At 44.3% G+C, this 24120-nt stretch overlaps 1 protein-coding gene across 1 annotated transcript in view; it reads right to left on the bottom strand.

The window, feature by feature from the left end:
- Positions 1–24120, bottom strand: part of LOXHD1 (lipoxygenase homology PLAT domains 1) — a 155214-nt gene that overhangs the window by 112524 nt on the left and 18570 nt on the right. Inside the window, exons 3-4 of the mRNA XM_075726325.1 lie at positions 13733–13813; positions 12738–12922 (exon numbers count right to left, since the gene is read on the bottom strand). Coding sequence (XP_075582440.1) covers positions 12738–12922; positions 13733–13813 — 266 coding nt within the window. The remainder of the gene's footprint in view (positions 1–12737; positions 12923–13732; positions 13814–24120) is intronic.

The raw sequence follows: 24120 nt of genomic DNA, 5'->3' as shown, positions 1-24120 counted from the left end.
CTCAGGAGCTAGGGACCATCACAAATGCTGGGTTACCACTCCCAGAGCAGGTCACCTGCCTTCTCCACCATAATCAGTGTACATTAAAAATTATTCTAAAAGACAGCAGACACTTCGGTGCACATGCTCCCCCTGAGGCAGAGGATGTGAGAGCAAGCGTATGAGAAGCGGTTGTTGGACCATCCCCTGAATTATAAAGATGTGCTCAGCTCCCAGGGTGAGGAGTACAAGGGCAGAGCCCAAACAGAAGGGAAAATCACCTGTCACGGTTTAATGAATGTGCTCTGAAAAGGCTAAAAATCAAGCTGACATTCTTGGCGCCCCATCACAAAACATGCCATTACAAATAATAATGATAAAAGCGCAATAAATACTAAATAACAAGAGGAAGGTAGAGCCAGGCTCAGTCAAGGGAGAAAATGCCTTAATGTTTATCTTTAACTCTTTTGTTTCAGTTCATAGAGTTCTTACAACCTGCTTGTGATACACCAACACCAAAGGATTTCATTTGCATTAGCCAGGGATGGAGATGGTGGAATTTACAGCTCCCCTTTGGCCACTAAGCTGCTGTAACTAAAAGTGACCCACTGTACCTTGAGGTCTTTAATCACAGAACACATTCTTCAAGAAGCTTTGCTCCTTGCACCTCATCTAGAATATTTATTTTGATTTCACCAATTAATTTTTCACTCCACTTTTTAGGGGCCAGAGGAGCCTGGCAGGATAAAAGGATCCACAAAAGGACAAGCATCAGCGGCTGAAGTTAGATTATGCCGGTAGGATCAGGCTTTATGCCTCTGAAGTATAGACTAGAAGGGTGCCTGAACACATGCAGAGCGCCAAGGAGGACGTGTACAGAACAAGTCAATGAAGAGCAATCAGCAACAGTGACCAAAAACAGGGCAGGAAGGGCACCTTGTACAGCTTCTGTAGAAATACATCTGGTCAGCAAGAAAAATGCTGGTAAAATTATTTGCCAGACTCAACACCTTGAAACGTTTCTCAGCATCGCTATATTTCAGATCTAAGGTTTATAATGACATCATTTGACAACCTGCTCAGAACACCAAGTGCTCCCAAGGGCTCTCCACACACACGACGTTGCTGTCGGAGTGTCAGCGTGGAGACCCCCTTGACAGAGCTGATTCCTGATCCTGCAGAGATGGGCAATGCGTTGGGTTATCACTTTGGGCTGGTGGCGATCACAGCCCACTGTGCTGCAAGGGTTTGATGTTGTCCTCTGAAGTATAGGCAAGGCTGGGGTGCATGGTACGTGCTTGCATGCCGCTTCTCCGTGCTCCTCGCAGGTGTGTTTCCACAGGCAGAGCTACTCCAAGAGCATTAGCGGTCCTTGGCTTAGGTCATAGCATATCCCTGCTTCGCAAACCACAGAATCACGCCTAGTGTGTGCTCACCAGGTTTTCCCCTTCATTTTTTTTTCATACATTCCCAACTCTGAAACTGTGCGCACTCAAGCCAGTCCCCATCCCTGCCCAGCTCAGCTCTGCATGTGGGACAATTTTAGTTCCTTCATCTTCAGGAAGCAAACAGGATCAATCCTGAGCCGTGCTGAATTTTTGCCAGCGCTCTCTCCCTCCCTGAGCACTTCAACATTCAGCTGCAGCAGAGAGAGTAGCTCTTCATTCTGCTCAGGGGTCCTTCTGTGCTTCATACCTCAGCACATCTTACAGAATTACATGGTGGATGTGCAAATTTAAATAGAAAGGGATGCTACATCTCAAAAAGACAGCAAGGATTCAGCTGCTAGAAGCATGCAGGAAAAGGCTCTCATTGCAGCCAGGCAGAGATCTGGCTGAAGTCAAGGACTCTTCATTTTAAGCATGGGTGGATGTTGTTCCCTCTCCTGTAAGCCCTTAATCATGCATTATTTAAAACAGTAACATCATCTTTTCAAAAATACCCAGTTGGTATTTTTTTCATCTCAATACATGACTCTGAGTTCATCTGCAAAACAGAGATCAAGATGTTGCCTGGATATTTTTTTTTTTTTTTTTCCTGAATGCTTCTCCTAGCACTGAGAACATGCAAAATGCTAATGTACGGCTGGTAAAAGCTGTGACTCCATCTAGCAGTGCGGGCTCGCTGCAGCACAGGCAGGGAGAGGGGAGCTTTCCTAGAAGTGAAATTAGCAACTTCAGAGGCACGAACTGCAAGATGCCAAGAGCAGAAGAGCTAACAAAAATTCAGTAGCAAGAGCAGTAACTATTTTCTGCTGTCTTTCCTCTCCCCGTTGCAACTCATAAGCGCTAATGTCCTGTGTGGTTGCGGCACCTTCCTTTTCTGTACAGCAAGGTGTCTGCTTCATTAGAGACAAACCAGCTGCCCCTGACATCTCTTATCCAACGTGCTGACGCACACAAAGCTGGCCCAAGAAGGCATTCGGAGACATTGCCAGGATGCCATCTCTGGGAAGCAGTGGGGTGGCACTAACTGATACGACCCCCCCTGCATTGATTTAGCAGAGGTGTGACAGTCAAGCAGCTTGTCTGTTACTAATCAACTCAGCCACGGCTTTCAACAGCTAAGAGGGAAGATTAATATCACACTGTGGGTTAGAGTCAGGCTCTTTCCACTGAGAGCCAAGTGGTTTATTTCGGTGAAGGGCTGCGATGCCACAGGCACTCAGAGCACTGCTCCCAGGGGATGGCGGGCATGGGGCTGCAGCCCTCCTACCCCCCACACCCCGTTTACCCCTTCTAGGCTGGTCCCACTGCCATCTCCATCCCAAAGAGCCCGGGTGCAACACTACCCCAACACCTCACCCAGGATCTTTTTATCCAGCCCCAGCACCCCTGGTGCTCTCAGGCAACCTCCCTCCTGCCTCCAACCATGGAAACGGCATGGACACATCCCAGCCAAATCCTTCCACCTGCAAGCTGCAGCTGACTGCTCAGCCATCTGATATTCATCTGTTAATGGGGTTTATTTAGCAATATGATATCACGGTCACCTGAAATGCCATAGGATGGAATTGCCTAAAGAAATCTTGTAGCTAGTATTATTTGGGGCATCAGATAGGGCGTTTACACACAAGCTGCTGAGTTTGTAGCAGCAGGAGCACCAGATTTAGGCAGGGAATCAAAGTCGACCATGCTTCATTACCTAGAGTTATCACCTCCTGCAGGGCACAGCGAATTCCCTGCTAGACATCCCTGCCTACCTCCCTTGTGCATGACCTGCCGTGGAGCAGGGCAGCGGCACAGCATCCAGCAACTAAGAAATGTCACAGCCTTCAGAAGCAAAACATGCTGGGTTAAAAGCAGGGCGCTAAGTCATAGGCAGCGATGGATTCTTCTCATAAGGCAACTTTTAGCAATTATCCTTCTGCTTTCACAGTGCTCCCAAGGGTGGCAATGTTTAAGATCCATCCTGTACGGCTCAGCACTGAGCAGGCAGATTTCAGAAGAGGCGGCAGGGGGGACAGGTAGGGGAGAGGTAGCGCTACTGTCTCTGAATTGCTGCTGGCAAAGAAATACAGTTGTGGTTCGTATGAAAAGTGAAAAGAATTGTTGCTAGAGGCAGAGGCAGGGGGCTGGATCTGCAGGCAAGGTGCAGTTTCAACCCGAGTCTGCCACAGCCTTTTTGCGAGCGCTCGGGATGGTGGTTTAACGTCCATATGCCTTGGTTCCCTGCTGTCAGATCGAGTCAGTCATTCCAGCCCACCAGAAATTGTCTGACAAAACCCCTTCTTGATGGAAAGCACTGACTTGTCAAAATGGAAGCTCCTTTATACCACTTCTGACAGCATATTCCTCGGTGACAGCTAGACTTCTTGGTCAGAGCAACCTTAAAAGGTCAGACAGCCTATGTTTAGGGCACGAAGCTGGGATCTGGCATCCCAACACGCTTGATTCAGAGCAAGCACGTGAATTTAGTTCTTGTCTGTCCTGGGAAAGAGCCCATCCCACCAAGCTAACAGCACCTCTTCCTAGATCAACTTCTCCCAACCTTCTGGTTGGAGATAGAATCATCGAATCGTTTAGGTTGGAAAAGACCTTTAAGATCATCCAGTCCAACCATTAACCTACACTACCAAGTCCACACTAAACCAATTAAGGGTAGACTAGACTAAACCATGTCCCAGAGTGCCATGACTACCCGTTTTTTGAACGCTTCCAGGGATGGTGACTCCACCACCTCTCTGGGCAGCCTGTTCCAATTCTTGACCACCCTTTCCATAAAGAAATTTTTCCTAATATCCAACCTAAACCTCCCCTGGCGCAGCTTGAGCCCATTTCCTCTCGTCCTATCGCTAACTACTTGGGAGAAGAGACCAACACCCACCTCACTACCCCCTCCTGTCAGGCAGTTGTAGAGAGCGATAAGGTCACCCCTCAGCCTCCTCTTCTCCAGGCTGAACAACCCCAGTTCCTTCAGCCGCTCCTCATAAGGCCTGTGCTCCAGACCCTTCACCAGCTTCACTGCCCTTCTCTGGACACGCTCAGTAATGCCTTACTGCATTTTCATACAACACAGCATTATCTCTGGAGCCTCTGCAAACACTGCAGAGAAGAAAACTCACCCAGCCCTAATCATTACACCTGTCTCTACTGCAGTAGCAGGGACCCTAGAGAGAGCTCCTCAGACCAAGACATAATGAGAACCTAAAGCAGCGCCTGTAAAAGCAGAGGAGCCCTGTGGAGTTCACCAGGAGCCAGCTCTGTCTCAGAAGCATGGCTTGTTCTTGCACAAAGCAACTGCACACAGTTAAGGAAGAATTTTTTTCCCCCACCCAGGAAAGGGTTGAATTTGAAGGGTTGGTTTAGAGCTTGAGAATAATTAATCTCTGTCAAGAGTAATTGACAACTATCGTTCCTAATGAGCTGCGCCTTCAGAGGTGGTGAACAGCTCCTTAAACCAAGGGTTCAAACTGGAAATGCAGATTACAAGCACACCTGGAGTGCAGAGGATGCTGATGAAGAAAAAACTTCGCATTGCTTTCGGCCATGAGCACCCCTGCCAAAACACAGTGTTAGTGGGGGAGAAAGGCTGAAGAGCCTTTGCACGGCTTTGGGGTGCACATCGTCAGAGGCAGCACCAAGGATGCAACGCTGGTGCTACCCCGGATCAGCATTTCATTACTCACAGAAGAACTCTCTAAAAATGTGTTCTTAAGGAAGAGGTATTATTGCTGCCACCCAAGGAGGCATAAGACATGAGAAAAGGAAACGATTATGTTTGCTCTGCATTATCCTCAACCGCTGCCTCGTGCCCCTCCTATAATGAACTCAGCCACTTGGTCCCCATCCAGCTCAGAGACCACGAGATTCAGCCTCATTTTGCGAGGTTTCTACGTGAAATCAAGGTATGCATCAAAACAGTTAATATATTAGGATTCAGCCCAGATCATCCCTCTGCAAAGCCTGTGAGAGGCAATCTACCACATGCAGGAGTCTTTGCTTGTAGGATATGCTAAACTGACGTTCCTACTGCAACTTCAAAGTGATGATGACATTTTGAAGTGAGCTTTGAACGACCTTGCTCAAGAGACAATAGCGATTTAGTTGCAGAGGCATGGAGCTTAGCACGCGGCAACCCACCTTGTGACAGCGGCGCGGAAATCCTTGTTCATCTAATTCTCCAAGATTTCTCATTATTTTTCATTAGTTCAGCCCCAGGGTGGGAGCCCATGAAAAAAAAAAAAAGGCTGACATTTCACAAAAGAAGTATCCGCTTCTTGCTTTCCCCAGATCTGCTATTATCAAAATCAGGGAAATCACTGAAAATAACCTCTTGGGTAAAACATTTCTGCTCAGAATGAAGAGTAAAATAATTTTACAGTATTATTTAAAATCATATTATTGTCACTGTGCTTCAGTCTTACTTTGTTTAAATAATATACTTAAATAAATTTACTTTATTTCAAAACTGATAGTTGAAATAATTACAATATCTAGACATAATTGGTCAAAATTATCCCCCCCATCTTCACAAATGTGCTGCGCTATCTGTTTTGTATTGGATGCATATAGATCTATACACCAGCCACACATAGAGATGTCTCATGCCTCTCCAAAATTTTTTCTCTTGAAACATGAGGTCCTTTATATGAATTACAAATCTCTATTTCCATCCCATTCCTGAGCTCTGTGCATCTTCTCTTCCTTGTGGTTTACAAGCCACCAGTGTTTCTTTTTATTTCTACATTTCAATTTTTCATTGTCCTTACCCACCTTTAGAGACAAAACAACAGGCAAAAAATACGTTACAAGTAAAATGTCCATAGCTGACTTTTTTTTCAGACATGGCAATATACGATGGGCAAAGTTTGCAGGGAGAATAAAATCCTTATTAGACCAACTGAAGTATTTTTTTTTTTGAGGGGGGGGAAGACATTTTTGGATACTCAGTGTGCCAGATATCATGACAGGTTTTTTCCATTTTTAGCAATTGGGTAGTAAAAGATATTACTCCCTCTACAAACCTTGTTTATGGAATATCTCAGCATGCAGCAAGGCCTCATCCTTAATACAGGGGGTATTCACCATTATTCAAAAGTAAACAACTCATATTTCTTTCATAAATATATTTAGCTGCATTTTCCTGTGCTGATCATACACTTCCAGTTCTCAGTGTAAATAAAGATGAGTTTTGATGAGCAGGCAACACCTATTAATATTTCATTCACACACACCCCCTCATAAATAATCTTTTTAGTTTTTCTGATCATGGAAGTTTCCAAAATGTAACACCTCATTTTGAATCATGACCTGGGGGAGTCAGGAGAGGGCCTGGTTCCACTCTCCATGCCTGGCGCTTTGTAAAATGAGGCTGCAAAGCCCACGGTGCATCATCTACCGGTGCCTCGCAGCCGAAATGCTGCTCCTTATCAGAGCTTCTAGCACCAGTACATTACTGAGAAATATTGGCCACAGCTTCAGTTCGATCCAGTCCAGCCCTCGGGGACATGTGTATCCCGTTGGGACAGGAATGACTGAGCCAATGACTCAAAGTCAAGCATGTGCATCAATACCTGCTGCCCCAAGTGCTTCCTCAAGCCACAGCCAGGTCGGTGCCTCATAAGTCTTAAGTCAGCCAACATTAAAACTTTGGACAGTGAACTGTGAAGTCTTAACGCAAACCTCCTTCGCAGAGGAAAGAAATAACACAGCTCACATTCCCAGCTCAAATATATGAGTTTTAGATCCTAGTGGATCTAAAAACCTCAGAGAATATCTAGGGCGTGTTAACTCTGCATGTGCTTGCACAGATGCTCTCAAAAGCACACCGGGCAGAGAAGTCCGGCACAGGCTGCTGCTTCGTGCGCACAGACTGCCTTCATAGTGCCTGCAAGGACTGCCTTTCCTGCCTTCGAAGGAAACTGTTCTGTGGCGCTCTCTGCCTGTGGTCTTCTCCTCTGACCCACCACGAACAGAAACTGTCCACGTCTCCTCGGGTGATCTCATTAACTCTACCCCAGATGAGGACAGACCAATGATTCAACAAAACTTGTGGAAGACTAATGGATTGGGCCTGACCTGCAACTTGATCGGCTGAACTTCTCTCATTTGTAATTATAATAAATATTGTTCTCATTTTTTAAAGGCAAGACTACCCTCTGCATGCACAAGCACACAGGCACGTTTCACCACTCATCTGCCTTTACAGGAATCCAGTTCCCAATTGCTCGGTGTGACCTTGCAGCCATTACCCCTTAGGACGTATCCATGCAAACTCTCAGATGCACCATATATCAACCCCAAATCAGGCCAGAATTGACACAACCGTTGACCTTCCAGTTCAAAGCTGGTTCTTGTCTCAGCAAGGCAGAAAGCTTATGTCTGCCTGCAAAAGACTATGCAGACTTAGCCCTAGGCACAGCACAGCTACACCTAATCTGGTCTTGTAGTCCATTTTTGACATAATAATAACAAAAAACAATAGGTGACCAATGCCCAGCATTTTTAAGTATGGAAAAAAATAAAGGTAACGCCATTGTGTGGGATGCTCCCATCCTCAAGGTCTGGGTGTGCCATGCACTGTGACTGCCCTGCTCCTCAGTACTGTGCTGTGTAATGCACCCATTGTAAACACATTTATTATTAATAGACAAAAGAAGGCTAAACTTTACCTAGAAGAAGTAGCGAATAGAGTTTTACAATTTGAGGTAACACACGCGGTTCTGTCCTACTGTGAATATGCAGCCTTGAAACAGTTTGACACGAGCTGCTGTCCCATGCACATTTATAGCCCATCGTGTCCAATCTTAAACAATTTCGGGGTGCTAATGGCCAAAGAGCCAGCTGGAAATTGGTCCTTGGCTCTGAACCTCATTTGCAACAGGCAGGTTGGCAAGACTTGACCAAAATTTGACAGGTTAGCATAAATTGCAATTGCACAGAAGTCTGAATTAATTTTCAGGTATCTGTGCTCTTGAGTATGGTTTTAAGGACCAAGTGAGTAAAGGCACCCGTTGCATTCCTGCTTTATCTCAATAAAAGAGCGAGTCCAGGTAATTGTTTTGATTAGGGAGAGATTGCAAGGGCAATCAAGAACCATCAATATGTGTTGGTGATAGCTAACCTAACTTTACCCCTCATTCTGAGGAAAACTGGCGGTCCCACTGCGCAGAGCCTAGACTAACCTCAACCACCTAGACAGTGATAACAGCCGGTTGTTATCCCAGAGAGAAGATGGCCTGTGGGTAATTAACATATCACCTAACCCAACCAAACTTCAGCTTCTTTTATAAATGAGTACAAAATGTAGCCTTGCAAAAATATTCCTGTATGATGTCTTGAGACACCCTTCAATCCACCTGAAGACCAAATCTCAGGACTCTCTGCTTTACAGCTGGGTGATAAAACCTGTACCCATCACACACACAGGGATGGAGAAAGACATGGCCCTCGTGTCCCACCTGCAGCAGGTTCCCATGGGCAGTGCCATGCCTGGCTCCAAGTGATGTCTATCAACCCAGTGGGGTAACCACCATGGTGCTTATGCCATGTACCGGGCTCAGACTGGAGCTGCAGAGCAACTCTGGGGCTGCAAATTCCCCGGGGAAGCAGGATGAAGTCCAACCAAATGAGAGTCACCATGGGGTGGGAGATACAAGGGTCTGTTCACAGAGTGACCGAGGTGATTCATAACCGCTCTGCAGATATCAAACAACAGGTTGGAAACTGGCTCCCAAATTTCATTTGCTTTTGCTTCTGCGTTGGGTCAGCAGTTCTTATTAGTGCAGCTACAAGCTATTATGAATGCTCTCTTCCCCTGCCGCTTTGGTAGGATATCAGACACCCTCAGAGTGAGCCAAAACCTGCAACACTCAAAGGAAAACCATCTCCTGACTTCAGCTTTGAGCCGGTCCCTTGCACAAAGGCTCAGCCACAGTCATACAATCCTAAGGCTTCATAAACCCAAGTGAAGCAGTATAAGGCTGAACAATAGCCCTTCCTTGTAATTAATACCTGTAATGTAAATTAATCCAGGCTGCCAATAGCAGCTGCTGGGTAAATAAGAATCTGTGGCACTATCACTGTCAAAGGGCAGTGGGCATATGATGCCATGGATGTGAATGCAAGGAATGGAGGATCATTCAAGCAGGAACGCTTAAAATGTAACTTTTTCTACTTGAGAAATGTGTGGCATTCAACGGGGAACCTGACAGGAGCCATTTTATTCAGATAAGTAAATGTAATCACTCGGGCATCTGCAATCACTAAGTATTCCTGCCAATCCTCAGTAACTATTTGGATCATGAAGAGAGCTCTGTCTGGTTTGTGTGTGTGTGTGTCCAATTTTTCAATTACATGTTGACTATTTTTTCAGAACATACTATTTTCTACATTTTTTAATAATGCCTCTATTTTTTTCCCTTGAAATTAACCTCTTCAAAGCTCACAGCCCTACTTGGATTCTCTGGCTGACCTGTGCTCCTTACCAAGAAAGAGGCTGAGTCTCCCCATGGCTTGGTGGGTTTTGGTACAAGCACCAACAATCCCCTTCAAGTATACTTCAAATGCCTCTACAGAGCTTCAACAAACCAAAAATAAGACAAGAAGTCATTTAATTTTTCTCCAGTCCACATCCCACACATATCACAGAGAAGATGCAGATCCCAGCAATGACCTCCAGTTCAAGAGAGGAAGGTAAATCCTCATAACAAAGATGAGAAAGCTCTCCAAGGAATATAGAAAGCTGAAGATGTTGCAGGAGAGGGAACATGGAGGAAACTTGTTTGGTTACCTCCAAAACTATACCAGACTGTGGCAGCAAATGGAGCATGAAAGCAAAGCATGAGACTAAGGTCTGTAACAACAGTGCCCAGGTGGTTTACAAAGAAGAACTAAAGAAAAAAGGGGAACAGTGATTGAAGAGACATGACCAAAAAGGAGAAGAGTATGGCACCGAACAGTGCTAATGGGAACACGGACTTAAGAGAAAGTAACTAATCTTTCTTTCTTTACAGGCACATAAAATCACCAAACCACATAACATTAATACTCAAAGAGTAAACACCGCTGTTTAATCCATTTGAAAGAAAAAAACCAACCAAATTTAGGGCAAATGACTGGTATGTACAAAGAAAATCATATCACAATCTCGTTTCAGACCTTTAGAGATCCAGAGCGAGCCAAATGAATCCAGATAAATTTACATTTGCAGTTGACAGTTCACCTCAGCAGCCTGCAAATGTTTATCTTTCATTAATTATGGTTCAAGGGGAACTGCAACCTGAGATAGCTGAGCTAACCCTCTCCTCTTACAGATCCAGACCTGCCACCTGGAAGGCATCCAACCCTTCACCCATGTTTCTGGCCTCAGCCCAGCTCCCTGCATTTATATGGATGGCCACAGAGCATCCAGCCTGTGCCACTCAAAAGTGGGCTTTTCTATCTGATAAAGGCAACGAGAACAGATGCATTTCTGACAAATGCCTGGTTGAATCTCTTCTTTCATACTCTTAAGGCAGGAAACAATCTTATTCATATTTGTCCTGGACCAAGTACATAGTGAGCAGCTGATCTATAACCCAAAACGACTTCTCCAGAAGAATGAGTGGGACTAGCTTTTCGGCTGGTGAAATGCAAAGTTGCTCCAGCAATTTCTTTGGAGCTGCACTGATTTTTACCAGCTGAGGGTTTAGCCCACAAATCTTTTCCTGCTGAGAGACAGGTGTTGAACAGGATGGAGGAAATCATATGCATTCCTTTGAATCAGCTCTCCCAGGCAGGAGCAATAATAAATTCAGATAAACTGTTGTGTCATTTAAAGATCTATTAAGATTGAATGGTTGACTTCCTCCTCAAGGGAACCTCTTCTTAATTGTGTATTGCTTTGACTCATCCACTACCTTCTCCAGACCCTTCCTGCCCTTAACTCTTCCATTTCACAAACTGAAAGGAAAAAAGAGCAGCAAAGGACTTTGGCACACGCAGCCCCAGCAGTAACTGGGTGGGTTTTTGGCAGATCATCTCCAGACATTATCTCATTCCCCTGTGGCAGCCACCCTGGAGAGGTCTGCATTTATAAAATGCTCCCACATACATTTCTTTTCTATGGATATTATTTGTGCACGGTAACTCACATGCAGTATCCTTTAATACTTACATCTTCAACATACTTGAAACTGGTTTAGGAGGTTGTATCTTAATAGGGAAAAAATATTTAACAATTCAGGGACAAACCGTGTCATAGGGTATTGTTTCATCGTTAACTTCAAACAGGATCTCAATAAAAATAACAATACTTTGCCCTTCTAGAGCATCTAGCAATGCTAAAAGCACTGTATTAAGGCTGTCAATAAACTGGTTTTACCACAAAAATGCTCCTAAGTGGTCACGTCAGCAACATTAGTGTGATAAATCTACTATTTATTCTCAAAAGATGTGATACTAGCAAAAACACAAGTTTCCCCCCTTTTGCACCGAACTATACCTCTCCTTTCCCTCAGACCTGTGGCTAGTGGTTGGTGTACTTCACTTTCCATGCCCAAAGTTAAGCTCCCAGAAAGGAGCAGTGCATTGGGTGAGGCCATCAGGAAAACACAATTCAATTTCCTCATTAGCACTTGCAGATAAACTGCTGACATACCACCTGAGGCTGGTTTGCTGGCTCCACTTTCACATCTCGATCATCTTCCCACTCACGTTACATGCACTATACATCACCACATGGCCTACATGCTGATATCAATTTGGGAGTACATGTCTGGTTCGCAAGCTGTCCTGGCTTGGATTCAACATCATTAGCTTAAAACCACTTTGAAAAATAGGCACCAGTTCAATATGGATATAATACACATACAGTAAACCGGCATAGAATTACAGTGAGATTGTTTATGGAAATTTCCTGCAGGTCATCACCAGAGCCTGGAAACACTTAACTTTATACACAACATGGCAACCACGCTGCCTCTTCTGATAGCACACAACGATACCGGCTACATCTTCTGCGATGGGATGCCTCTCATCTATGTGTAGCCATTTAATCTAATTTAATGTAGTCATCATGGATCCTTTAGTACTCAACCAACAAGTGGAGCTTCTCCAAATAGTGATTTATCCCACCCTGATGTCAGGTCTAACACAGAACAAGGAATTACCTACCCTCTGGAGGCACCTTGCGTATTTCTCTCTCCACTGACTATAAAGAAAACTCAAATTAGCTTAGACTACACAATTATTTTTTGTATGGCTGAAGTAATCTGAAAGCAACCCTGTCCTCTCCGACAAGGCACCAGAAAGCCGAGCTTCTTGGAAAACCCTTACTTTTGGGCACATCCATGGGATTCAGGCTGCCGATGAGGTCTCTGACATACAGTCCATCCCCGTCCTCCTTGCTCAGCCAGTTGTTGCAGGGGAAGTAAAACCGGAGGTGAGGTCTGTTCATGTCGGTCACGATCACGCGGTCGAGGAACCAGCCTGCATTCAGTCCGGTGTTATCGTGCTCAATCCTAGAGGAAGAACAACCTTGGATTTGACATTTTGATTAAGACTGGCCACTAACTCTGTAATTTTGTGGAATATTTTATATTAGGCAAGGCTAGACCTACTATATACAAAATGCCTACTTATACCTGCCTGTCCAAAGTGTTTCGTAGGATTTATGGGCTTTTACAGGGTATTTTGTAAATAACAACATTCTTTCATATATATATATATATATGAGTGCAGATATCACAGGTGGTAAGTCTGCAAGGGGTTGCACACAAATATACACACACTCGCATGTTCATTCAACATAGGCTTTCATTCACCTTACACTGCACAGCTAAAACATAAGTGACTCTTGTCCCACCCTGAATCCCTTCTGCTCTTTTCTTTGTTTTATCCACCTCTTCCCATTTTCCCAGGTTTCTTTGTACTACTTACTAATTTTTAATTTTATATAGGTCAGTCAGATGGTGGTTAAACATAGTAATTATCATTTACATTACACTAATTTAGCAAAAGAGGATAAAAAAACCCATTTACTTCTGTTGGGACATAAAAACAGTCCTGAATGCCTTCCTCTGTGATTGCATATGACAGAAATACAATTCTTGGTGGGGACCGTGGATAGTTATAAGTTGTACCATAGGGGATTTCATGCTTCAGTTAAAATCTTAGGCAGTAAACAAGTTTTTACCACCCCTTAACTTCACCTTGATAAGAGCATGTTAACAAATAATGAATAAAACATGGCAACACTAAAGCCTCTACAGCCTGTCATTCGATTAGCAGCTCGCAGAGCAGGTACTGTGGTAGTAACGTTGTGCCGGTACCTTATTTTCTTTATTTGTCCGACATTGTTGGTTTTTACTCGGAACACATCTGTTTTGCTCCTCTCAAAGGCCGTGCTGCTCCTGTAATACACATGCAACAAAAGCTATGGTAAGAAAATAGCAACCTTGTCAGCAAGCATGCCTCGTGGCCTGACAGAGTGCTAGTGTTTAAGGATGAAGAAATGTCATTTCTAGCACTGGATAGACCTACTTTTCACTGTCCTCTTTCCCATGACGAGTTTTGGATAGCTCTAAATACTGACATTTAACAGACTTTTTCCCTTCTCGAGCTCTAAGAGTCCTTTCAGAAACTGAGATGGAAGCTTTGGGGGAAATGCAATGCTGGCCCAAGCAGATGCAAACCTTGGATCACATTCCATATCACCTCCAAGAATAAAACATCACAAAGGTTTTTCAAAATCCTCAGCAAAATTCCCCGTAGAGGTAAAAGCTAGGGGAGCCTGTAAGACCTTCCCATCAGCAAGTGGCTTTCAGAGATGTCTGAGAATAACCTTCAGTGAAGATATTTCAAGGTAGTGCCAATGAGGCAAAAATTACATTAAGAATTCCAACTCTTTGGTAACACCTTGTCTGTGGTTCGTCAACACTGCTAGCCCACCCATCGGTTGCTAAAACATAGAGGTAACAGCAAAAAACACGGGGATGTTTTCAGCTGCTCCCCTCCGTGGTGGCTGGAAAGTGTTCATTAGGAATGGTCGAGTCAGAGCTTCATTTTGCCCTTATTGAACAGCCCTTGTCAGCCAACCAACATGGAAGACCCCGGTAAATCTGGACCCCTGCATGTCCACTTCAGTTGCTTTACAGGACCTCAATATGCTTTTCATCTCTGTTTCCCACTCCCAGAGGTGTTGTCTCCTGCCATCCTGGTCCCCAGGTATCAAGCGGACCCACTCTTGCTGATGGAGCGAAGGGGTTCCGTAGCCCGGCAGGTTCCCTATGGAGCCACAGATCTACCCAGAGCTCAGCCAGAGATAAAAGCATCCAACCACACCAAAGGTTTCTTCCCACACCGATCTTCAGACATTTTTTTAACAACTATTGAAACTTCCTTTGCAGCTTTCTCCTACAATTTGTATCTCATTCAAAGCAAAATGGCTATAGGACAGGGACTAGTTTGTAGACATGGCACTCTGGGACATGGTTTAGTGGGCATGGGGGTGTTGGGTTGATGATTGGAATGATGATCTTAGAGGTCCTTTCCAATCTTAATGATTCCTAGTTTTTATTTTCATTAAAAATAATCCAGCCACCAAGACAGGAAACATGAAATTACTACTCTCCCCTTACTTGGTTTAGTGGTGGACTTGGCAGTGTTAGGTTAATGGTTGGACTGGATAATCTTAAAGGTCTTTTCCAACCTAAACGATTCGATGATTCTATGATTTTTTGTGAAGTGTTAAGTGTGTGGTTTGTATTTCACAGATGCAAGTGGAAGGCAATATAAAGTATATTGGCCCGGGTCAGGGGATGTAGAATTTAATTCCCACTTCTGCCTGCAGCCTGCAGTGTGATCTTTGGCAAGCCCCTCCATCCTTTTCAAGCTCACATTTTCCACAAAAACACGATGAACAACATCAAGGCAAAACCCACCCTTGCTCTGAAGACACAGCCTCTCCCACCTGCCCTCCCTGATGGGCCCCCATGTCACCTGGGCAACTAAGCACTGCTACAGACGATTAAACACAGCAAAATCCAGAAGTCATATTAAAATGAACAAGAAACCACAGCACTTCAGCAGCATAAAGCCACAGTGACAAGCAGCTTGTACTCAGAAAGTTAATGAATATTAATAAACCAAGCAAGGGGGTTCGGTTTTGCTCAGCTCTCCACATCGTTGAAGGATCTGCATGAGCCTTTGTTTAAAGGTTATTTTGTTTGTTCTGCAAATACATGCGAAGCCCTCCTCCTCCTCTGTTCTGCTATTTCAGATACCACGCCAGGAGCATCACTGCTACATGAAAAGGCTAAAACAGTTAACCTTGCCGTGAAGACAAGAGACAATTAAATCCAGCCCAGCCTCCCCCAACCTGGCTGTCAGAGAGAAAACAGTCAGCGAGTGCCAGGCAATTAGTTTGTCAGGCTTGAGCGAGCATTGTAATGACAGCGGCTTCTCCCCACATCGGCTCCAGAGATCAATGCAGTGCTGCAGACTGCTACGGAGATGGCACAAAAGTATTAAGTGAGACTAATTAGCCCAAAGCTTTCAGCACATCGGTCCCGGTGGCTGCTGGTTTACGGCAGTCCCGCCACTGTGCTGGGCTGTTTTGGTTGATGGGATGGTGGGAGAGCGGTGCGGAGGAAACCTGGTGTTGGAGGAGCACCAAGCGGGCATCAGAAAGTGCCCATCGAGCAGATGCTTCATGCATCTTGAAAGAGCTTGGGGAAGCACTGGGAAACATGACTGTGGTCCAGGAGTTGAACTCCTGGGAAGTCTTGCCATTATAAGGTAGGAAGAATTTGACAAGTCTCTTCCCTTGAGATGGATATGCAGCATCAAGAGCACAAAAAAGGGGAATGTTTTAAGGAAAAATCCAGTCCTTCCTTCTAGCATTTTTCTAGTGTTGTCAATTAAGTGGGAGGAGAGAGAGTGAGCAAATATCCCATAGTGAATGGCTATACTGAAGTTTATCCAAAAAGAAGAAAAAAAAAAAAGAGAGCGAGAGAAGAAGAAATTACAGCTGGGCTGTGTCAGAGTCTGGTTCAGGCTGAGACTGGGGTGAGAAATTCATAGCCTGATTACCATAAGGAACTCGTTACACCGAACAATGCAGCACACTGGCTTGCACAGCCCCAGTAACAAATAAAGTGGGGAAAAATCTGACTTGGAAATTGCAGCACTAAATTTCTAATGTTCAGGCTTGACTGGATTCAGACCCAGGGACTGGGCATGGCCAGCCATAAGCAAACACTTAAAGATCAGCAGAATTTCACTTGGAGCCCTATCGTTCGGCTGGGATATCAGGATAGAGCAACTTCAGAAATATATTTCAATCGGGATTTTTATTTCACATATTTAATTGGCTTTAGCAGCTCTATTTTTCATAGTCCGTTGTAGTGTTTTACCCTTTTGCTTTGCAAGAAACATCCAAGGAACTTCACCAAAGATTAGTGTATGAAATTCTCAAATATTTTTTGTATCTGAAGCTGTTTGCAGATTCTTTTGGTTGAATGATTGCCTGCAGGTTGCACTGCTCGTGGTGCTGCAACTGTACAATGATTTAGAGCACTGTGTCCCCTGGTTGGGTAAGCCATGTTGCTAAAAAGCACCGCAAGAACTGGTGCATATTTGAGCATAGTATTTATAAATCCCTGCGTGCATCTCTTCTGTAGGCCGTTGGCACAGAAAACAGAGCCAGTACCATGAGAGTTTTGCTACTGCTTGATATGTTGACAAGAAGAAACCATCAATGATGCAATTTTAAATGCAAAAGTACATAAAATAAATATTTGCACTAGTCAATCACCTTGTTTTTTTAAATAAAGGGGAATTAACAAGAGATAATCCCACTACCTAAATGAAACATCACATTTGAAATTGAAATTTTGAGTATTTGTAGAAAATAGTCTTAACTTCCGATCAGCTAACAGCATGCTTTCCAGAGCGGAGCTTTTAGGAACAGAGGGAAAACTTGGGTACTGATCACAGCAGAGGCATAAAAATAATAACCACAACCTTCAGCAGTGATGGAGTAACCTGAACTATAAATTAGCTTTGAATCACTGCATTAATGATCATTTAAATTGCCTTTCTATTAGGAGTTTTATCCGACAATGCTTGGTACACATAGAATGGCCTGCAAAAGCACCATGGATGAAGGGCTACACAGCAGCACGAACTGTTACCATGGATGTCAGTTCGAACAAAATTTTAAAGGTGCTCTATTAAATGAACAGAAAGAGTCAATTCTCGGTGGCACCTCCCTGCAACCCTGCCTGTAGGTCTGCCCGCTCCTGCCACTGACATTTAGCAGCGGCGGGAGGGGGTTTGGTACCGGAGATGATTTCAGAAGGTCGCACAGCAAAATCCATCCTACAGCCTGTCACTCACTAGGAAAAAAATAACGCCATTTGGATCACCTGCAATCTCACAGAAGGTGAGTTTCTTATGTACTAGGGGTAGACTGCATAGTTTTGACGTACAGATGTGGCAGGGATGAGCACTGGTCTATCCCTATTGTTTTCCTGGCTTGAAAATACAGACAGCTTTGCTCATCCTCACATTATCCAATATACATTATAGGCTGGGTGAATCTGTGTTATCAGGCCTCTGGCTAAGACGGCAGCTTGCCACAAGATCCAAAAAGATATTGGGAAAATGTTTATTATGCATTTGCCTCATTCTTCTGTTTCTCCCTATATATCCACTGTCATAGAATTGTTTAGGCTGGAAAAGACCTTTAAGATCATCCAGTCCAACTGTTAACCTAACACTGCCAAGCCCACCACTAAACCACGTCTCTAAGCATCACATCTACGCATCTTTTAAATACCTCCAGGGATAGGGACTCAACCACTTCCCCGGGCAGCCTGTTCCAATGCTTGACTACCCTTTCTGTGAAGAAATTTTTCCTAATAATATCTAATAATAAACCTCTCCTGCCACAACTTGAGGCCATTTCCTCTTGTCCTAGTGCTTGTTACTTGGGAGAAGAGACCAACACCCACCTCACTACACCCTCCTGTCAGGCAGTTGTAGAGAGCGATCAGGTCTCCCCTCAGCCTCCTCTTCTCCAGGCTGAACACCTCCAGCTCCCTCAGCCGCTCCCCATCAGCCCTGTGCTCCAGACCCTTCACCAGCTCCGTTGCCCTTCTCTGGACACGCTCCAGCACCTCAATGTCCTCCTTGTATTGAGGGGCCCAAAACTGGACACAGTATTCCAGGTGCAACTTCACCAATGCCAAGTACAGGGGGACTATCACTGCCCTGCTCCTGCTGGCCACACTATTCCTGACACAAGCCAGGATGCTGTTGGCCGCCTTGGCCACCTGGGCACACTGCTGGCTCATGTTCAGCCGCTGTCAACAAACACCCCCAGGTCCTTTTCAGCCAGGCAGCTTCCCAGCCACTCTTCCCCAAGCCTGCAGCGTTGCATGGGGTTGTTGTGACCCAAGTGCAGGACCCGGCACTTGGCCTTGTTGAACCTCATACAGTTGGCCTCAGCCCATCAAACCAGCCTGAGCCCTGGGGAACACCACTTGTGACCGGCTGCCAACTAGATTTACCTCCATTCCCCACAACTCTCTGGGCCCGGCCATCCAGCCAGTTTTTTACCCAGTGAAGAGTACGCCCAGCCAAGCCAGGAGCAGCCAGTTCCTCCAGAAGAATGCTGTGGGAAACGGTGTCAAAGGCTTTACTAAAGTCTACGTAAACAACATCCACAGCCTTTCCCTCATCCACTAGGCAGGTCACCTTGTCATAGGAGATCAGGTTGGTCAAGCAGGACCTGCCTTTCATAAGCCCATGCTGACTGGGCCTGATCACCTGGTTGTCCTGTACGTGCCGCAATCAACCACTCCTGGAGAGACGACAGTGGCCTGGATGAACTTACGGACAGCCTAACTGCAAAAAACCCATATGTTCAAACCATATTTACTCTTAACATGGAGCTGCAATAGCAGCATCATTAACCTCCTTCTTGAAGCAAGGAATGCTCCAGGGAGTTCGGTCTGCAAATATTTTGCCAAGACTGTTGTCATGAAGCTGACAATATCAGTCAACGGGTGGCTGGAAATACTGCATAAGGCAGCATGCGTCCAAAAATACTCCAGATGGAAAAGAAACCAGCTAAAAAGCACAGCTACTGCAAACATCTCTGCACCAAGGACATTATTTTCTTTTTCTACCAATAACCTGACCAACAGAAGGAAACTTGCTTAAACAAGCACAGAAGAATTAGTGAAAAAATGGTCCCACTTGACAGGATTTAGTTAAATAAGATAAATTGCTCAGGGGTGCAGCAGTGTCATGATACCCAGAAGCCAAACACCAGCCCAAAACTGTGAGAGCCTGTGTCTGAACTTACCCTGAAACTTTACAGAGTGCCATAGGGCACACTGAAACAGCCCCTGCCTTATCCATAAGCATTCCCAGTACAGATTTCAATAGCCTTAATGACACACATTGGATATGTGATCCTTCACTTTGTACTGCATGGAGCAGCAGTATCTTAATATCAGTTTTTCATCTTTGATGGCATGATTTACATAAAGAAAATAAACCAATGGTATTTAATTTAGGCAATCTTAGCTACGCTTCATGTCTTTCTCACCTGTGGTTTCATTGTTTTTTTCTGGAGAAACTGTATACAAAGCAGATAGTGCCATCGATAATGGTGCAAACGTTGCTCGGCATTTCCCAATATTAAATTACAGTTTGAATTGCATCTACTTTGTCAAATTTGGGGGCAAATTTTATTTTGCTGAAAATTTCTATCCCATTCCCATGGAGAAATATTTTTGAAAATTTTAATGAGAATGAGCTCAGACATTTTAAAGACTGAGATTAATGAGTTGGGGGTAGGGGCAGGATTTTGATCAAGGCAGAAAGGTTGAGTTTGTTCCAGGAAGGCACCTTATATTCATCCCATGGGAAAACTGGACAGATTTTACAGTCTGAAAAATACTGCTGGCACTTAGCAGCAAGGACCTGCTCTAGCAGCTAAATTCCCTTAAAATTTTGCCTGTTTTGAGTAAATTCATGTTTCTCCCTCTAAGGTTTGACCTTCCTTGTAGTTGGTACCACCAGCTGCTACATGCATAGCTGCAGGTGGATTATAATTTATACATATGCCAACTCTACCGGCTCTTATCTTTGGGTTGTTCATCACCGCTGCCTAAGTACTCTCCCAAGTTGGTTTGTTCCTGAAATGCTAGACACGGGCTAGCCAATAAGCCTGCGCAAGACAGAGAAGAAATTTCCCACTTTGTTGCTTTTTCAGAAGCGAGTATAGACTCTAAAGTGTGCTGTCACTTAACGCTGCCCCAGATCATTAAGTCTGCAGAGCGCAGTGTAAGTGCTGTGGATTTGTACGGGCCTAAATCAGAGTATGGTTAGATACATAAACAGGTTTAAATTAGGAAACATCCTTTGTCATTAAAGGAAAGGGATTGCAACACATCTCTGAAGAAGTGCTTCAGCAGCAATGCAAGAAGTCTTCCTCCACTGCACTTGGGGTTTGTTTGCTTCCTAGCCTGAACAGCCCCTTCTGTACCAACTTTCTAACACTTCCTAACTTATTATATTAACTATTCAGAGTAAATAAGCTTGCTTCCCTGTGTTTCTTTGTTTATTTATTCCAGATCCATTAAACAACAAAATCAGATCTTCTGCAACTCAGTATGGCTTAGCTGTAGTAGAGCTACAAACGTTAACATCCTCTAAAGACCATCACATACATATTCTGCAATTCATGTTTGCTGGCATTAGGAGCAGGAAAAGCTCTGTACTCGAGACCAGGTAGAAGGGACTGCCAATTAAAGGTATTCAGCACAGGAAATAAAAAGAATAAAATCCACTGCACGGTCTTCAAATTCAGTAAGAAGCCAGCTGTCACTTACCAATTATTTCATCTTTCTTCCAGATTGCCATAGCCGCTAAATCTTTCCTATCTCTTTGGTTTTTTTTTTAAAAGGAAAAATCTGCCCATGAATATTTATTGCAGCTGTCCCAAGCTGGACCAGGTAAGCCTGATGCTGAAAAGTGGATTTGTTTACACTAACAACAAATAAATAAATTTGCTACTAAATACTGTGAATGAGCTGGCAGCAGCACTCCTTGATGAGTTTTGCAATTGTTCCTCAGCCCCAACATTGTGGAAAACACATGAGCAAAGAGAAACAAAACACTATGGAGGATCAGCACTGTTTGTTCGGCACTGGACCATGGAGAAGCAGCTCGTGCCTGTAGGAAAGGTCTCAGCGACTGCTAAAATGCCACCAAGCAATGCCTTGGTGTTCACCCATGTGCCCGTGATGGAGCCTGTGGAAAGAAACTCATTTGTGGTAGTGCTTTTAACTTCTGACTGAGCTGTAGCTGGTGCAGGATGGCAGGTGGGGATCCAGAGAGTCTCGTGCGCTGGGTTTTTAAGCAGGATTTTGCCGGGGCTGAGCAGCACTTTGCCAGCACCATCCACCACCTCCAGCACTGGCAGGGAGGCGTTCCCGTCCCCCCAAACTGGCAGACAGTGACTGCAAAGGAAGATTTATTCCAGTCCCTCCGAGACCCAAACACGACTTAGCTCAATCCCCTGATCTAAGTAAATGCATCTTTTGGGACACAATTTGGGTGCTGCCACTTCCAGAACTGATGTTCCTCCTGACAAGTCATGATGATTTGTGTCTGTTTTTCACAGTTACCTTATTGTTGGCAAATGCTAAAAACACATGATATTTCATCAGCTTGCCATGTCTCCCCTTTACTGTGCATGACAAAAAGGTCTGAAATGTCATGTATTTCACTACCAGCACACAATCACAAAAGAAGTAAGAAAAACCTATTCTAACCAGAAGCTGAAATGGTAGTACCATCTTTAGGCAATGCATGATATTTTAGCTTTCTGTCATACACTGGGAAATGTAAACACCTACAAAATGTCATGCATTTGCAGTTGTAAGTGAACTCGTGTAAACATTTAGTTGAAAGATGCATGAGATTCCATCCTTTTGCCATATTCGCAAAGCTGCATAATCAATTTGGGGGCAAACTGACTATTTCATGGTTTGCTTCATATTTAGGAGACAAGACTATCAATTAAGCAGATCTGCAGACACTCCTACACTCAGACTAGCTTTTCTCTCGCCGCTCCTCGATGAAGCACTGTAACGTGTCAGACTTTTCTTAGAGATGCAGAAATTTTGCTGATGTTTGGGAAACCCCCAGTGGAAAGCTGTAGCTGCAGTTCTAGCTCCAGCAGTCACTTCCTACGGGACTGGTTTTAAAAGCCCTGAACTGCAGAAGCTTGGCTTCCCATGCCTTTCATCCTTGCTTACCGACACCTCAGCCATCTGCTCTCTGCAGCAACAGGGACCAAGCCCAAAATGCTAACCTAGGTCTGAACAAGCTCAGACTGCTGCTGCTGCAACCTAAAACTATTCCTGCATGTCCCTTCCTTATTTTTTTCACCAAAAAAAAAAAAAAAGAGTGGTGCGTGCAGAAGGAAAGAGCAGGCATTCACCAGAGTGCCAGCAAAGATGACTTGTACAACCAGTAGCTTGTTTAAGGTCACAGCTGATTAAGAAATCTATTATGGGGATCTCCTGACTTCTTCTCTAAAGGACATACAGCTTTTTTTTTTTTTTTTTTGGAAGGTAATATTTGGATTCTTTCTGCAGCCACATGCAGAAGAGCACTTTCACAATTAAACGACTCTTAATGTAAATGTTGACCACAAGAAAATTCCCTGGAAAGCAGATGCTGCTTTGATGGCTTTGCCAAATACTACGAGGCAGGTTTGGGTGCTAGAAACTCTTCCCCCAGCAGAGCTGCTGCTGCTGCTCCCAGCTCTGCCACTGACCTGCTACGGGACCATGTCATCTTTTACCTCCTTGCCTCGGTTTCCTTCTCTGTTAAATCAAGAGAAATGGTATTCAGCTTTATAACTTCATTGAGATGTCTGGATGGAAATCAGAGGCAAAGCATTTTGTATAGATGTATCATATACAATCAGCAAGTTCTCCCTGGTGTTTCTAGAGATGCTGGGATAATAAAACTCCTTTGTCTAGCTCTGATTTCTGAATTTCAAATATGGCAAACAGGGCTGAAATTTCATGTATTTTCTTTACCATTCCCATATCATTTTCTTTACAGACTCTCATGTTTGAGTTGCTTCACTGGGAAGAGAAGCTCTTTTGAGGGTAAAATTTAAAATAGCTGCAGGTACCTCTTGTCCATGCTGTAGAAATGGAGAAAATGTGAAGTTACCGTGTGACATTAGCACAGGATTAATAATTTCTGAAACACATTTTCAAGAAAACCAAAACAATAAGAACACCGAAAAACAGAAACACACAACCTCTCCTAGCTCCGTGGAGAAGGGATTTCTGCTCTCTCTCAGTGCAATTGTCTGGCTAAGGGCAAATTAGTACATGCAGAGCTAGGACTTTGTTAAAAGTGACCTTGCTTTCATGGGAACTGAGTACCTGCTGGCCCTGATGCTCACTTTATTTTTTTTTTTTTTTAAAAAAAAAGCTATTGAGAAAGTCAAAAGCCTCATAGTAGGTTCTTAAATGATAAAATATGGTTTCCACGAAGTTCAACATAGTGATAAGAATTGAGAAGTTGCATCCAGAGGGTGTCACTGGCATCAGCTGGAGGAGAACAGACCAGTGCCACCACTACGGTGTGCAGCCACAATGGTGTGCAACCAAGC

Source organism: Pelecanus crispus, chromosome Z, assembly GCF_030463565.1.
Source record: "Pelecanus crispus isolate bPelCri1 chromosome Z, bPelCri1.pri, whole genome shotgun sequence".
NCBI classification, from domain to species: Eukaryota; Metazoa; Chordata; class Aves; order Pelecaniformes; family Pelecanidae; genus Pelecanus; species Pelecanus crispus.
The sequence above is the reverse complement of the archived record's forward strand: the minus strand, read 5'-3'. Positions and strand labels throughout refer to the sequence as shown.